Genomic DNA, 16,771 nt, shown 5'->3' with positions numbered 1-16,771 from the left:
CCACGCACACACACATACACACACACCCCTCTGTCCTCTTCTTGGAAGCCTGATGAATCCTTTATCTGCAGCTTGAATACCTCTGTGACCCATTCATATTTCCGTCCCAAAGACAGAAAGAGAGGAGGGAGGGGAGCCCATAACACAGAGGCTGCAAACAGAACAACAAAATAACAGCAGTGACTGGCAGGCCCACTCACCTATCTCGAAGCTCCCGTCAATGACACCTATTAGGTAACTGGGGATGTCAAAGCGCCTCTCCAGCTGAGTTATTGTGCTCTTCATGTAGCTCCCTGACAGAGCCTTTGCAAAATAGGCAAAGGACAAAGCCACCAGAAACATCTGTGAGAGGAGAAAAGGAGAAGAAAAGGGAGGCGTTTTACATTAAAATGCACGAGCATGAAAAAACACTCAAGTAAACAACCTATTATCATTGATAGTAATTGTGTGATGTTCACACTTCTCTTTCGTCCACTAAGAATGGAAGAAAAAAATGCACTTGTGTGATATCACTGTGGTTGCTACAATGAATGAACTCCCCTCATTAGCCTACTTTCACTGGTCCAACGTTCACTAATTAACAAGTGCCAGCATCACAGGAATAATGGGGCTGTGTTAAGTGAAGCAGGCAGGAGAGGGATGGAGATGAACACAAAGCGCAGGTTAGACAGCATGAACACTCAACAACAATCAGAGAATAACTGGTTTACATGAGTGTAACCAGCCAGATAGACACATGGGTCACATCACAAAAAGTTATGACTTAAGTGAATTTAATCAACGGACTCATTGACGGCAGACATCCAAAATGCCAGACTAACTCAGTTATCTTGTTAAGATCAAAGTAGTCCAGAAACCTCCACAGAACATTTTTGTGTCTTGTCACAGGAAATGTCAGTTCCTTATTGGAAATTAAATGAGACTAATAGCATAATACGACAAAATGGGTTGATTATGGCTTTTTTACATCATAAGATATAGACAACAGTCTCAATTACTTACACATCATTTACAATCCAAGAAAAACAGATCATAAATAATCAACCTAATTTTTATGGTCTGCAAAACGTGAGGACCCAAATGCAGACACACTGAGGCAGACATGTTGGAAACAAAAGGCAAGCTTTATGGATGAAGCTGGTATCAAAAAAAGAAATGAAGAAGCAGGCATTACATGGCTTTGCAAGTAAAAGGCAGTGAGAGAGAATCCAAGAGAAATCTAAGAATGCAAGAGGCAAACCACAAAGTGACGGAGAACAAAAACCTGGAACACTGAGGGTACGCAAGGAGCAAACGCAGACGAACGACACCAGGAGAAAAAACAGGACCAGGGAAGAGACGAGAAATGTAGGACTGATGTGAGGACAAAAACTGACAAAGAGAAAAGAAAATACACAAGGCAGACTAATGAGAGACAGGTAAAACTAATAGGGAAATCAAGGGAAAGAAAGGAAGTGGAAAGTAAAACATGACATATGTGGATAGATTTACCAAAATAAAACAGTAAGCAACATAAAACAAAAACCCAAACCAGGACAATAATGACACATTTTCTGATGAATTGACTTTTTTTCTTCCACTACCTCTTTAGATTCTTTCAAACGAAAAAGTAATCAATCTTTTCAGCGTTATTAGCTTTAAATGACCAAAATTGGGCTCTTGTGCTGTACTTTATCGACATAATGCAGTCATTGTCAACCAGTGCTTTTAAATTGTGCTTCACAAATGAAAGTAATTTGCTCATAGATCAGTGGTTTCCAGCCTCAGGGCCAGAAAATCCCATAAGAACTGAGGGGCCATAAAAAGGAAAAAGAGAAAGAAAAAGAAATAGCTCCTGAAAAAAAACAAAGTTTCTTTCTATGTGACTTCTCTCCTATTGATGAATTGAAATGCAGCACTGAGGCTGTCAAAATGCCAATAACCCAGTCCACTTAAACTGCTCCCTTACTGTATACATGGTTACTAACACTATGTTATACATGGCATCGGGTCACTGTAGTCCGAATTTCATTTCCAAATATGTATGATATTTTATATGATAAAACTCTTTGTCAACACTAAACCATAAACATGAGCCCAACTTTTTAATCAATTCATGTTTTTTATAATACCCCAGTAAGAGCTATTTGAGTTTGTCAAGCTTTTAACATCAGCACACTATGACTTTTTTTTAAAAACAATTCAACTTATTGCAATTTCTTGTTGTGTGTGCTGTGATTTAAAAAGAGAAATTGCGCTTATTACTGTTTACAATCATTTTACTTAATGTGTTAAGAAATTAAGTTAAATCATGTGTCTGATGTGGATTCTCAGCCAGTGTTTCAACATTTGTAAGCGTGACACCCCCCTGGATATTTTAAGGCGATCTCGGGCCATCTCCAGCTGTGTTTGCAGCGACAGAACCGGGTGTCTTTCGGAGACCTTGGGACATTTCTAGCCTAGTTTGTGGAGACCAAAACAGGTATTTTAGGCCAAAACATGATGTTTTCCTGACCATAACTGAGTGTGTTTTTTTTGCCGAAACCTAACCAGAGTGTAAGCATAGCATACTGACAAGAGAAATAGAAATCTAAACCGAACAACAGTTGCAACATAAAGAAATGCAAAGCTTTAATTATCTGTGGTTTTTGCAGAAGCCTACTCAGCTTAAATTTATTGTGGAGTTGGGGTTGGAAAAGAAAAAAAGTATGATTACCACATTTAAATCCTTGAACTGGTGAATACTGTATGTTAACACCAATATTTTGCTTTTCGCAAGTTTAACTGGCAAGACACAATATGTCTCCCACTTCACTATAAGTCCACAGTAAGTCCATTCTCAGTGTATGTTCTCTGAAGGCTTCATGTTTCCACTTCACATTTGTGTTTGCTGATATTTAATATTTTTGATGTTTCATGCTCATAGGCCCACCTCTTAAAATCAGATTTCCGCCTTGCCACACAACTCTTCGTCCTGTCCTAATCCTTCCATGCTTCTCTTTCTCCTCCTCGTTGCCAATCGGCCGTGTGAAAAAAGATGTCAGCGGTTTCTCTACAATGATTTCTCTGAACAGAGTGTGAACAGAAGAAGAATAAGTCCTTTGTGTTGCCTTTCCACTTCATGTCTATAATCTCTTTCTCCCTCAGCGCTTGTAAATAAGTAATGGTTTCAGGGTCATGGACATGGTTCTTGACATGCGAAAAGCAACACACATGAGAGTCACATTACAGAAATGTTTATAGACGGTACAATGGCTTTAGCATAAACCTACAGAATATATTCAAATAAGATCGCTGATAGAGTGCAAATAATCAGCACTAAAGATTCAGTTTGACCTTTTGACCATTGACGGTTGAATTAGAAGCAGCTGACTATACTACCAGTGCTGGGAAAACTACATTAACAGAGTTAGAGAGGGAAATAGTAGCTCCTAGTCTTTCTGTATGAGAAACAACGTGTCTTTTCCCTGAACCTGTCCTTGAGTCAGAGTCTGCATTTACATGAGATGATGGCAGAGGGCCCATTGATGCAAACAGACCTCTGTTGAGACCATGCTAACCATGAGTGCTGGCTGTGGGGCATCAATGAAAGTAGCTCATCACATGTGCATGCCATGGGGGGATTAACTTGAAAGGAAACATGTATACGCTTTCTTTTACCACCAAAGCAAGAAAAAGGCTTTTCTTATTTACTTTTTCCAGTCTATCCTCACTCATTTTCAAGTTCACACTTGACATTAACATGAGTCTCACAGCATCTTGAGTGGCCACTTGTGATCAGATCTCAGAGCCAGTTGTAGTTTAACCCTTGCTAACTGGCTACTGGTTGTAGCATCTTCTCGTCTAACTGCTCATTTTGGGATTTGCAACAATGGCATGCATTGTGACATTTTCATTCTGCACTTCCAATTATGTCTCAGCACGTGCCAAACAAGCAGTGGCCTCAGTGTGATTAAAGAGCTGTAAAAAGAGATTCACGCTAAGACTGCTTGAACTGCTCGACAAAGCCTCCTTCTGACCTGCGACCCGCTTTTTGTTCTAAGCTTACTGATGTCACACTCCTAATACGCTTAGACTAACACTGGACTCTGCCATACACACACACACACAGTTTTCTTTTTAATCATTTGTGAGATTTATGTCAAAAAGTAACAAAAAAAAAAAAGGATTTATAATATAATTAATAACATGATTAGAAATAGAGTTCTGAAATGGTGTTTGAAGAAAGAAATGAATGAGAAATGTAAAAATAAAAAAAACAACACTGGAATATTGTAGCACCAAAGTTCTCGTCTCAATGGTGGAATTAACAAAAAGCAGAGCACAGGATTAGAGTGGAAACGGGCTGTGCCATGCCCCACCCAGCCGATCAAGGAACAATTCTGAGAAGAAATAAAAGTGTCCTGCCACTGTATTATTATAAGCTGCTTGAACACCATTGTCTCACATCACTTTCATGTAAGGAAAAAGCAACAAGACTGTCTGATCTCATTCAAGGCTTTGCTAACTTTCATGTTGCTGGCTGAAGAAATGCTTTCAGCCAATTGGACTTTTCTTTCTTTTTTTTTTGTTCGAGGTCGTTTGAGGTGGGGGAAAGAAAAGAGAAAGAATAAAAGCCTTAGGAGGTCTATTTATAACAATATGAGATTCACATCATGTTCTGCCTTATTTTCTTGATCTTTCCTCAGAAGGAAATGTTGATAACCATTATGACATTTTCACAGCGGTGAGGAGAGGACACAAGAGTTACATCATTGTAGAAAAAGCATGCAGCCGCTAAAGTTTGTTCATTAACTTTAGTGTGCTTCATTCGAGGGTCCGCTTTCTAAATTACAATTTTTCCATTAGTTACCCATGCTTTTCTATCCCAGCTTGTTGAGATGATGACATTGACATGAATAACCTGTTGCCTGTTGAAGAGATAAGATACATAATACACAATACAGTCTGCGGCAGGATATTCACTTTTCTCATAAATGAAACTCACACTTGATGAGGCAAACCAACTATGGACACATCATGACTCAGTCTACAAAAGAACTAAATTAACCTAAATTGTCTTCATCATTATTCTGGAAAGGTTACGATACATGTGAACCCTCTACTGTATGCACAACTGTAGTTCAGTCAAAGACAGACAGAGAACAATTACAGACAATTAACGGATTACGATAAATGCTTAAACGTAGCGTATCAGCAGTAAAATTGAAGGAGCCTAAAGGGGCACCCTGGTGGCGTAGGGGTTAAGGCACTGACCACAAACCACAACATCCTTGGTTTGCATCCAACTGAACCTTTGTTGCCACCTCAAGCCAACCCGCCACTGCAAACTATATAAAAAAGACATAATATGATAAACAGAAGTCATTAAGAAATCCGGGATTGAAGTTAATGCTGATGTTCACTCAACACTTGTGTGGTTGCATACATTTCATATTGCATGTGTTTTGATATGAATGCACCTTGGGAAGTGTGGACAATACCAATGAAGATTGCAAAAAAACTACTGAAGTTGAACATATAATTAGAGATTTTTCAGAAGTCTTTGTCAGACTTCATTGACCCAATTTGTAGATGAAGATCATGCGATGTTATCAAGAACAGGAAATAAGTTGAAATTCACTTGCCAATTGAGTTGTGTTTCCAAGGTCAGGAATGAACTTTGAAACTGCTGCATGAGTGAGAAGTCCTTCAAATGCTAAGAACACGACAGAACAGAACAGCAACTACCTCTCACCTTGAAGGGAAATTGTTTTGTATACAGCTTTTCCAAGGTAAAAACTCAGATTTTATTACATCTTTGACAAGGACCAATATAGAAGAGTCGATCTGTTGAGTTCTCTTTTGAATGAAGGAAGCATCAGCACTGTGCCGCCTCATCTTCTTACAAATGTGTCCTGGGAGGAAGCGAGGCTTGATATGGAAGTGCTAACAGGGTAAGTTATATAACGGACTGAATGTCTGGTATACTGTATTTGTCAGCTCTATATGCCAGACATGTAACATTAGTGCAAAACCATATTAGATGATTGAAGGGGAAATGCTACAGACAAATCTTCAAAGGAACTATGCCAATACATGATTTCATTAGTATTATTGATCAGCCAAACAGGATTATGAAAAGACTCTCTGAAAAATGATGTGATGCATGTTCCACTCAAAAACATCAGTGTGCACCTTCATCAGCTGTGACCAAGTCACACAATGAAGCTCTAAACACACTCAAACTGACTACCAAAGCATAAAATAATCATGCTGTTGAGCCTCACAAATGCTAGCAATAATAAACAGTCATGAACACGAAACTGTCTGATCTTTCCTCTGTGCATAACCATCAACTACGTCATTAAAATCCAAAGCTCTGATAAGATCATGATGCTACCAGCTGTTTCTGCACTCTGAGGTTTCATTCTTGGGATATTAAACATTTTCCACCAGTTATCATAATTCATGCAGTTTAAAGGTGCGGTTTGTAAAATTGGGTGGTTTTATAACCAACCCAAAGCATCTTCTGACCTTGGAAACTCAACAAGCAGTTATCTTTCTCCAGAATTGCACCTTTAAGGAAAAAAAACAACTTCATATGTTGATCTCATTATAAGCTGTCAGTCTTTCTGGGTTGTTTCCTTCCAACCCCCATGCATATGCATCTCACTGTTGGGGCACTAGTAACTTTTTAAATCACAATTTCGGTTATATAGTCCTATATTCTTGAATTGTAGTACTTCCAGATGGGCAATGAGCACTATTTGTTCTCACCCCACCATAACTCAAAATTCACGCCTGTTTTGCTCTACTTACACATACAAATGTAAACATATGGTTTTAAAGTACATCTAAAACTCATGTCAGCTCCTTATGCTTTTACACCTCCTTTCATTACGCTCCGTAACGCCATTATTCAGTAATACAAATAATACTTAGATGGACGCCAACCTCTGACCTATTGATTGACACCTAATTTGCCCAGATAGGCGCTGGTCAAATGCCGGCCCTGAAGCCTGCAGCAGCCACCGAGCAATCACGTAGAAAGGAAACCCCTCTCTCCTGCACCACTTCCAAGCCAGCCACTGAATCGTGACTCATCAATGAAATGTCCACCAATATATGATTTAATCAGTTTTTTTTTGCATTTTACATTTTGCTCTTTCTATAGGCTGTTTTACACCTGTTCTTGACTATTTTATATCCACAAAGTTAGTCTAAATAAGGAAATAAACAACTATAATATGTTTATGCCTTTGGTACTCGAAAGTTGGAGTACTTTTGGGGGACAAAATGGCCTTTTATTGCCAGGTGCCTGGATATTTCTTAAAACTTGTGACTGGAAAAAATCTGTGTGTAATCTTTCAAAAGAGCCTACAATCATGCCTGCACTCCAAAATGGTTCAACAACAGCAATTTACTTTACTGTTACTAATGGTAACAGGTTATAGGACCATAAAAAGTGAATAGAAGAGAAGCAGCGTAAATAATTTCCTTCCTTTCCTTTGATGCCTTTATATAGCAACAGACATTTAGTATCCCTCATGGGCACGCACATCATCCTGGTGGATGTGACTTGTTGGACTGTTGCTTTAATTTGGTTATTTGGTTAGTGCCGGTCTCTACACACACACACACACAAGCGTACATACTAAGAAAGCATGTGACCCCTCCCCAACACACCACACACACCACACACACACACACACACACACACACACACACACACACACACACACATCCACACACAAAGTATCTACAAGAGAAATGGGTGCAAGCTGTTGCTTCTTCATCCCAGTCATGTTAGTCTGTGTACCTTCAGGCTGGTGCAGGGAGAGGAGCGTGGCTCTTTGGCCGCGGCGTCACTGCCTCCGTTCCGCTGTGTGCGTCCCTGCTCGGCTGCCATCCTCCAGAAATGTCTCTGTGTCTCCTTAGCAGAAGTCTCCCACGTAATGCAATTCCTTGGCACTGATGCATGCAACCCTGCAAATGGATAATTCAAGCATGTGACCCACTTCTCATCATCGGCACAAAAACAGAAACATGTCTGAAGCAGCCGACAGAGGGGAGACTGACACACAAACACACATGAAATCAATCCTGTATTGGTTGGAGATATCTTAAGACTAAAATCAAAACTCAAAAGAGTCGACATTGTAACGATACAGGTGATGTTTGTACTCTTAGAACAAAAGGTTTTCATTTCGAGGTAACCAAAGTATCAAACATCTGGGCTAAACATTCCTGCATATCATATTCTAAGTGCTATATCGTAGGCCACTTGACTAACTAACTGGAGGGGAGTTGCAGGCTTTTAAACCCTGTGTGAACCTGCAACTCCACTACAGTTAGAACTGAAGAAGCCTCTTGGATGAGAGGTGAAACATCTTCAAGAAACTGAAAGTCCAGTTGCCTACTATACAGCACTTAGAATTACCATGACCTGGATGACTGAGAACCTTCATCAACAAACACATATTATATTGTATTGTTCGGCCAGTTACTGATATCATGTAATCAAATAAAATGAGGCTGTGTAGTGTTGGAAACTAGGCTTAATCTTAAGCCTAAAAGAGCCTCAATGCACTAAAATTATATTTACACCACTTGAAAGGAAATTTGATTCACTGTCGACTGACATGGTGAGGAAAGATTTGTTCACAGGGTGAAAATGAATCCATATTTATGTTAAACACTGTGTGTGAGAATACCACCAACAGTGACAGCACGGCTGCTCTGATACTGTACGCTCTCACAGGGAAGAGGGTGTTTGTCTCCATTTATCTATTGAGATTTAGTCGCTATTCACTTTTTTGTCATCATGTGCCAGCAAGGCTTGAGGAACGCAAGACTGCTCACGGTCTTGCACAGAACATTTGGCAACCTCTCTGCATCTATTTTTGGCTAGTGGGAGAGACAATGTGAAATAAACTCTTTGGATTTGTGTATGTTACATATAAATATTAAGGTGTAATGTAAAGAAATGTGCACATAAGGGGAAAAAGTGCCATTGTTGAACACGTGGCAGCAGTTTGCAACAGTGGCTGGATGACATACATTCCCAACTGTTTTTGTTGGGTGTACCTCCACAACCTGGTCAGATGAACTCATAACCCCATCATCAACGCCACCATTTGTGCTTCAACTGTGTTTAACTGAGTTTTTTTTTATAAAACAGAAGATGTTTTAATGTTTTCATACAATGGAGCTCTCATTGTTTTGCTCAGTCTGGTCAGGTTTTCATCAGTGCACCCACGTGGACTGACAAAAGCTGGACATTCCAACCATTTACCCATCCTTTTAGCTAATTATGTCATCTCCTCGCTTAACTACTTGTCATGTTATCTTTATTGCAGTGACACTGCAAGTAATAGTTGTAGCTGTCTCAACAGATTACTGCAGGAGTCCTAAAACCCAAAAATCAGTTCACATGTTTTGCACTTCCGGTGCCCTGGTTTCGAATTCAATGGGTTTTTTTAAAGGGTTTTCCGTTGAATGCCTGAAATAAGATCTGTGGTTAACACGAGCTTAAGAGATTTAAGAGATGTTCGCGTACGTCAGTAAATACCCCATGTTTGAATTATAGATTGTTTGGTTACAGAAATTGTCATCATGCCGAACACAGAGACTCATCTACTCGCTAGTCCTTCTTCACAGGCCGACTTTAGTCACAAACTATTCTAACTCTAACTTAACAATCTATAGATTGATTCATTTATAGTAGAGCCTAGATTAGCTTTTATTTCTGGCAATTTCATTTATGCTTCAAAATCCAGGCAAGTGGTGTTCATCTGTGAAGACTCGCAGAACAAAACGTGTAAGTATCAGAAACTTGTGTCTGCCACTGAGCTTATTTTTGGCAATAATCCAAAATCAAATTCAAAAATCCCATAGGCTTTTTGTTGATGGAACCAGGGCCATGCTAACTTCTGGGTTATTCTACAAAAATACATCATCACTGCAGCACTCTATATGTGTGTATAATGATCAAATAGTTATTTTTTTGTTTTAAAAAAATAATAATTTAAGCTACTCTAGAAACTCTCCAAGTACCTCCTGGGGTAAAAATACCCCTGCTTGGGAATCACCGACATACTGTATATCATAATGTACTTTTTTGCCTTTTTGGCCTTTTTCATCCACATGCTTACTTTTAACAATTCTTAAATCATAGATATTATCAACTCTAGGTGTTCTATGTTGTACATGTCTGTCTGATCATGCACTTGCGGCAGGACATTCCTGAGCTAACCTGTGCAGTATCCATGCAGTTAGTGTGAGCAGGGCCAAAAGCACCCTGCACTGAGCTATATTGACATCATGTTCAACAGAGTGGCTCAAACAAAGGAAAAGGCATTATGTAAACCACTCACATATGCTAACCAGTCAGTATTATATAGCTCCGGTGTAAAGTAGGTTGCGGTTGTTGAATCGTGTTAAATTCACATGTTCCTTCCTTCCATTTGCTCAATGACAATTAAGTTCAACACTTCTTTGTAAAACTATTTATTGATACATTTTTTAATTTTGGATGCAAAATGAACACTTCCTGATAGGCAGATGGACTTGCCTTGCAAGGTCAGATGGTTTCAAGGCTTGTGGCTGAACCGCAGGGTTTAGGTAGAGAACAGCGAGAAAAGTGACTGTTTGAAAACAACAGTCGCTATTGAGGTTAGCAAGCTGTGACATCATTTATATCAGAGCTGGAGAATAATGTATATTTCATGGAAAGAAAAACAAAGACTGAAGGTTTTTCTCAATGGAGAAGATGTTTTCTTGTCTGTGGTGACGTTGAATGCCCCAGACGACTTCTGTAGTCTTATTTAGACACTTGTTTTATAAGTTGCTTTATAATTCAATTATGGGACATTTAGTGATGTATTTTATGTCGTAACCATACATCTTATTGCAGGCATTTATTCAAAAACCCATTAAAAAAACCAATGAAACGAGGGAACTGGGAGTGCAAAAGATTAGTAGATTTCTTTGTTTCATTCATTAGGACTTCGGTGTGAATGGCTGGTGTTTTGGCAACAGAATGAATTATAGCCCACCTGAAAGGTTTTTACTGTGAAGCAGCTAGATGAAGCATTAGGTTAGCCACTGAGATTGGACACCAGTGGTTGCCTCGCTGATCAATAGGAGTTGTGATCTATTTTTAAATTCTTTGTGATGACCCACTCTGAACACTGTGGCAGCCTTAAGAAATGTAGTATAGAAAAGTGGATCAAAAATGTATGGGCACTTCAAATGAATACTGATAACAATAAGTCCAAACAAAAAGGACTCCTACATTATGCAAGCTGAGTTCATTAACTCCAATCCATACTTTTTAATCTCCTTTCACCTCTTCCTTCATTTCTTCCTTCCTGACCTCTTTATCTCCCTTTCTATGGATTCTTTCTTTCCGACTCCTCACATTGGTCTTGCTTATTTAACGTACCATCCTCTCCTCCCCCCTCAGTCCATTTCCAGTAGTCATGTGAAACAGTGAATGCAATTGCTCCAGGGGACCAGTTGCTGATTGCTGTTTAGCAGAGAACACTGACACAATACCATCACCATTCACGTCAGTGACACCGCCACGAGCGCCACATGTAACACGTTTGAATTTCTCCCTGAATTATTTTTCTGTCTAGGAGAGAGAAGCAAAACGAAGGAGCTGGCTAATCGCAACAGGTTTGACCTACTTTCAAGGAATTAGACCAACAGCAGCTTTAAGTAGGCCAATATGAAGCAAAAGCATTAGGTTTTACAAAAAAAGGGGGGAAAAGCAGTCGTTCAGGCACTTTTCCTTGTGTACCGCCGATGTTTACACTCAAGGGACCCACTGTTCTCATTCCCACAGACACGTTGCCGTAGTCTGTACAGTACTGTATCAAACAAAATGTATTCTCTTACAGTTATGTAACGTCTGGAAAACAACACGGTCTAACCCACGACAGCAATGGAATCTGCTCATTTCAGCCAATAGGCTGAATTATATACCAATTATACCATTATACCAATCAGGTTAACATGGTGACCTGTTCGAGCATCACTCACTCAGTATAGATGACGAAATATTCAAACTATATCAATATATATATTACACTTCATCTTGTTCTGTCTATTAATTGCTTCTCATTCGATGTTAGCCCAACAGAAAATGAAACCAAATAAAAACAAATTCATTTTTTCCAATCACATGTAATCACATACTTACTTCTATATGTATCACTAGTCAGATCAGCTCTAACGTGAGCTTTTTTCTACGGCAATGCCCTTGAAGGCCATTTGTAATCAGTTTAAATAGAAATGCCATACCTATGGTGAAACAGGGCCAGCATTATGAGTTGATGTCTGCAGTTCACAGATCTTTCTTGGACAGAAAAATGCACGTGAACATCAAGAAGTTGTCCTGGTCATAAAAAGAGTAAGTGCAACTTATTTCTTTCACTGTCAAGTCCTGAACACGTCAACTGTGGCCCACCATCCTCAGATATTAATACAGTAGCTACATTTAAGTCCCTTCTTCCATAATAAAAAACACCAAAATAGCAGGATATATCATTTTAAAAACAACACCATCATATCGTACTGTACCTTCAGCTCTTTATTGACTGCGATCTCACCTGCCACAAACAGCGACTGATGAGCTCCTAATTCCCTCCACCAGCCCAGCCTCCTCCTCCTTCCCTTGATATAAATCAATAGACATCAAATAAAACAAGCCTTCTCTCCCATATACTGTACTTGGTATGTCCATACAGCTTCTTGGGTGATCACTGCACTCCCAGCTGAAACCTAAGCATGCTGCTAAAGGTCAGCACCCCTAGAGAGCAGAAGCTCTGGTTTTAAAAGGTACAGTGTATATGTAATATGTAATATGACATCTAGCGGAGCAGACTTGGCAGAAATATAATATTCACAAGTATTCTTCATTTTGATCATTTAACTGTCTCTTATTTTCATCACATTTTAGCTTCATTACTTTCATTGTAATATGACAAAATCATTCAGATCTGTACAATTGGCCGAGTTATTATGCATTTATAAATCACCATTAGGATAATGTGTAATGTCCTTTATACTTACAGATTATGTACGGCAGGAGTGTATGAATCTCTCCTTCTCTGACAGTTTAATTAGTGTATAATCACCCAAAATTAAGAGTCATTGTGTTTTCATTACCTTAGAATGAGCCCCTTATACAGTATCTACATAGGGAGCGGGTCCCCGTCCATGGACGTCGCCATGTTGCATCGCCATGTTTCTACAGTAGCCCAGAAAGGACAAACCTGGCACTAGTGAGGGCCTTTCGCGTTTTTTAAATTTAGTGGGTGGCCACCTGAAATGCACCTGTGGCTGCTGTTTCCCGCCAAACGATATGTATTGTCCAAAGTTTGAAACCACGATCTGATAAAGGATGGATGACCGTACTTATTTTGTACAATAAAATCACAGGAGCGTGAATCGTTATCGAAGACACGAAAAAGTCCAAGACGCTAAACGAGATCGCGACACGCGATGGCAGAAAACAAGAATAAACACTGGAGTTGCCTTTCTATGGTGGAAATCTCTGATGATAGATTTATTCCTTGTCTGTTGCAGTGAGACAACACATGGAGTAATAACTGAGATATTTAGGGCTGGGAGAGTCAAAGTAATGACTTAGTGTGACAGATAAACTGAGGAGAAGTCCGCGCATCACCTAGTTAATAAATTCTGTGAATATATTTCACTGTGCTCCATCATTTCTTTGTATGATCCTAATTTTTTTTTAAATTTTGTTTTGTTATAACCTACAGTTTTATAGACTAAATGACTAAATATGTCTTCACCTCATCACAGAAAATTAGTTTCTTGTTCGTTAGGGGCCACCGTAGCTCCTGGAGCTTTTCCAACGTCTTAGGAAAGGGAGGGATGAGCGAGGGAGTGTTGCAATCTCGAAGCTCACCGCTAGGTGAAGCTTCAAATACTCCATATATTACACACTGTACCTTTAACTTGATATCCTTGATGTTCCTGAAAGTTTACTGAGAGTTATGGGGTGCAAACCAGGACTTTAGAAGTGAAATACTGTAGCTGCTGCTGCCAACACCAACTCCACAGCTATCCGTGGATCTGGCGCACTATATTTCATCAACCAAAACTAAGCTGTATATATATATTTTTTTTTTTAAAAACTAATTTGCAGCAAGAAAAAAATGTTCTTCATTTTGTTGATTGAAAATAAGGGAAGCTTTGTGTATCGGAGAAAAGTTTTACAAGCTTATCTGCCCGAAGGCCAAGACACACACTCAAGGCACTGGCCAGGAAACTGGCGAACTGTTCCTGTAATCTAAACATAACCAGCATTCTCCGAAACAACTGACGACTTCAGCTGTTTCGAAGAACGCTGCAACGTTGTTTTGCTGTAGAAAATGTTTTGCGGACTATGAAACTTCACCTGACTTTCCATCAGCATGGGGGTGAGTAGGAAATGACTGAATTTTCATTTTTGGGGGAACTGTTCCTTTAAGGTTTAAGGTTGGTCACAGTGGGATGGTGACCACATCAGCTCCACCTTCTCTGCTGTGGTTTAAAAATAATTTCAGTCATCTCTTCACAAGTGCTCATAAAAGGTGTTACTGACGTGTTCAAGGTGTTTCATGATTCCTACACACTCAGACTAATTAAGATGACTGGCACTGATGAGGGTGATGCTATCTGTGATCCAGCAAAACCAAGAGCTAAATCATCCCAGTATCCTTCAAATAAATAAAAGATAAGACTTTTTGATGATTTTATCAGGCAGTTTTCATACTTTGTTGTGTCTGTCATCACTGAGAATAAAGGTATCAGAGCAGATCACTACATGCATGTGGAAAGAAAGAGCTGTTTACTGTTTAGGGGATAAAAGAAACCATCATTATCAGCACCTCTTTGAACAGTCTGGCAGCATTTTAAAGGACCAAAATTTACCTAGTGATACTTGTGGCAAGCCTGTCACGCAATCTTAAGGGAAGGAACATTTTTTCAAGAAGCTGACACACCGCTGGCAGATGTGAGCTCAGGATGCTGCTGTTTTAAGCGGATCAACCCGATGCCCTGCAGGTACGGCAGGTGTCAGTTCACTGTTTTACTGCATAAACTTACAGTGTTTCACAGGTCATAAATCAGAGGGGAAAAGACTCCAGATTAAAATTCTGTCAACAGGAATAATTAAAGGTGCACTGTGTTGTTTTGGGGAAGAACTTTTAATCAGAAGAGAAAGATCTTTTTTTTTAAGTCTTAACTAAATAAATAAACAAACTCTTTGTTTCTCTTTGACTGAATAAACAAACTGACCTTAAAAGGACAACACCATGTCATACTGTGTTACTTTGTTTATATGTGGCGGACACTGCCACCTGCCTAGGTTCAAACAGTGATCTGAGGACCTTATTTTCCTCTGAGAACAGCTTGTTTATTCAGTTATGGGGAAAAAAAATCTGAGTTTGTATTATAACCTCATTAATATTGTAAATATTGAAATGCTGAGATTGAAATACATATCCCGCCTTTAATGAAAGCTCTTTAACGAGATGTGTAGACACAGATCTTCAACAAGTGGTATTTGAATAAAAAAGTCAGATTGTGACGACGTGACACAGATGCTCGATGGCATTTTTCATTAACAAAACAAAAAGACAGATATTCCTGTGACATCCTGGGAAATCCAGCACCGAGCGTCAGACCATCAGACAGCGCATCACTCACCTCAGCGCCCTGTTAAACAAACAGTCGTCCGGTCGCTGGAGCTTCACACACACACTGAAATGCGTAACGCCGGTTGGAGCCTCCCTTCAGCCAGCTCCGGTTAAACTTCTTGCGTTGATGTTACAGGAGGACCGACTCTGACCACGAATGCTCTTCTGAGACCGACATGGACCTTCAGAGTTCATTTCCAGCCGACTTCACGGTAACTCTCGGGCTGGACTAGTCCAAATCAAGCAGGCTCGTTATCTCCTCAGACATGTCTTTCTGCGCTCGTTGCGCATCATCAGCGAGGCGCTGCGGGGAGTTAAGGCGCGTCAGATGCGCCGGAGACAGTGACCCCGCTGCCTCCCTTCCTCACAGTGACCCTGCAGGGAGAGAAAACAAGCGTACACTGAGACAGGCTGCCTCTCCCTCTCTCTCTCTCTCTTTGCTCTCTGTCTCCCTCCCCTCCTCTCTCTAATTTTCAGCGTCATGCTTCTGTCAATAGGCTGCTGTAAGATTTTAATTTGAAGCTTTTGTCCAATTTGTCTAATCATCTTTAAGAAATGTGATCTCTGAGTCATGTTCACTCAGTCTGCATTTTGTAATGTGTTGTTTTCCCCCTTTGGTTCATTTTGAATTAATAAGCTTCGTGTTTCATTAAAGATGCAGTTTATTTAGCTGAGTTACTTCTGTCACTTTGTCGCTCAGCACAAACTTCTTCTCTCTTCTGGTGCCAGCACATCTCATAAAATGTCCCTTTTTCATTTCCTTTAACTTTCTGTAATAAATACCAATTTAGAACAGCCACATGATGGGTATAATGTGTTATGAGTCCTGGATCAGAACGGGGTGTTTTTATTGTTAGTCACACACAAGTAGGGTTTTTATGGATCACTTTGTAGAAAAACACTGAGGCTAAAGTATCTGAGTTGCCTTCAGGGACGCTTGTAGTAAACGTGGGTGCCACTGTAAAAAAAAAAAAAAAAAAAAAGATTTGTTTCCGTTTATCTTACAGATTTTCCCTTTTTTTTTAAAAAACCCCCAACAAAATATCCATAGAATTACAACAATAGACAGTGTATTTACATGTTTAATGTAAAAT

General features: G+C 39.6%; 1 protein-coding gene across 1 annotated transcript in view; it reads right to left on the bottom strand.

Moving 5' to 3' along the window:
- LOC311256503 (solute carrier organic anion transporter family member 1C1-like) overlaps positions 1-16,071 on the bottom strand; it is a 32,884-nt gene extending 16,813 nt beyond the window's left edge. Inside the window, exons 1-3 of the mRNA XM_084351599.1 lie at positions 15,688-16,071; positions 7,781-7,947; positions 201-342 (exon numbers count right to left, since the gene is read on the bottom strand). Of these exons, the coding sequence (XP_084207725.1) occupies positions 201-342; positions 7,781-7,870 (232 nt within the window). The 5' untranslated portion in view covers positions 7,871-7,947; positions 15,688-16,071. The remainder of the gene's footprint in view (positions 1-200; positions 343-7,780; positions 7,948-15,687) is intronic.
- Positions 16,072-16,771: the final 700 nt, after the last annotated feature.

The sequence above is a fragment of the Pagrus pagrus genome (genome assembly GCF_965226575.1).
Source record: "Pagrus pagrus genome assembly, chromosome: 4".
NCBI classification, from domain to species: Eukaryota; Metazoa; Chordata; class Actinopteri; order Spariformes; family Sparidae; genus Pagrus; species Pagrus pagrus.
The sequence above is the reverse complement of the archived record's forward strand: the minus strand, read 5'-3'. Positions and strand labels throughout refer to the sequence as shown.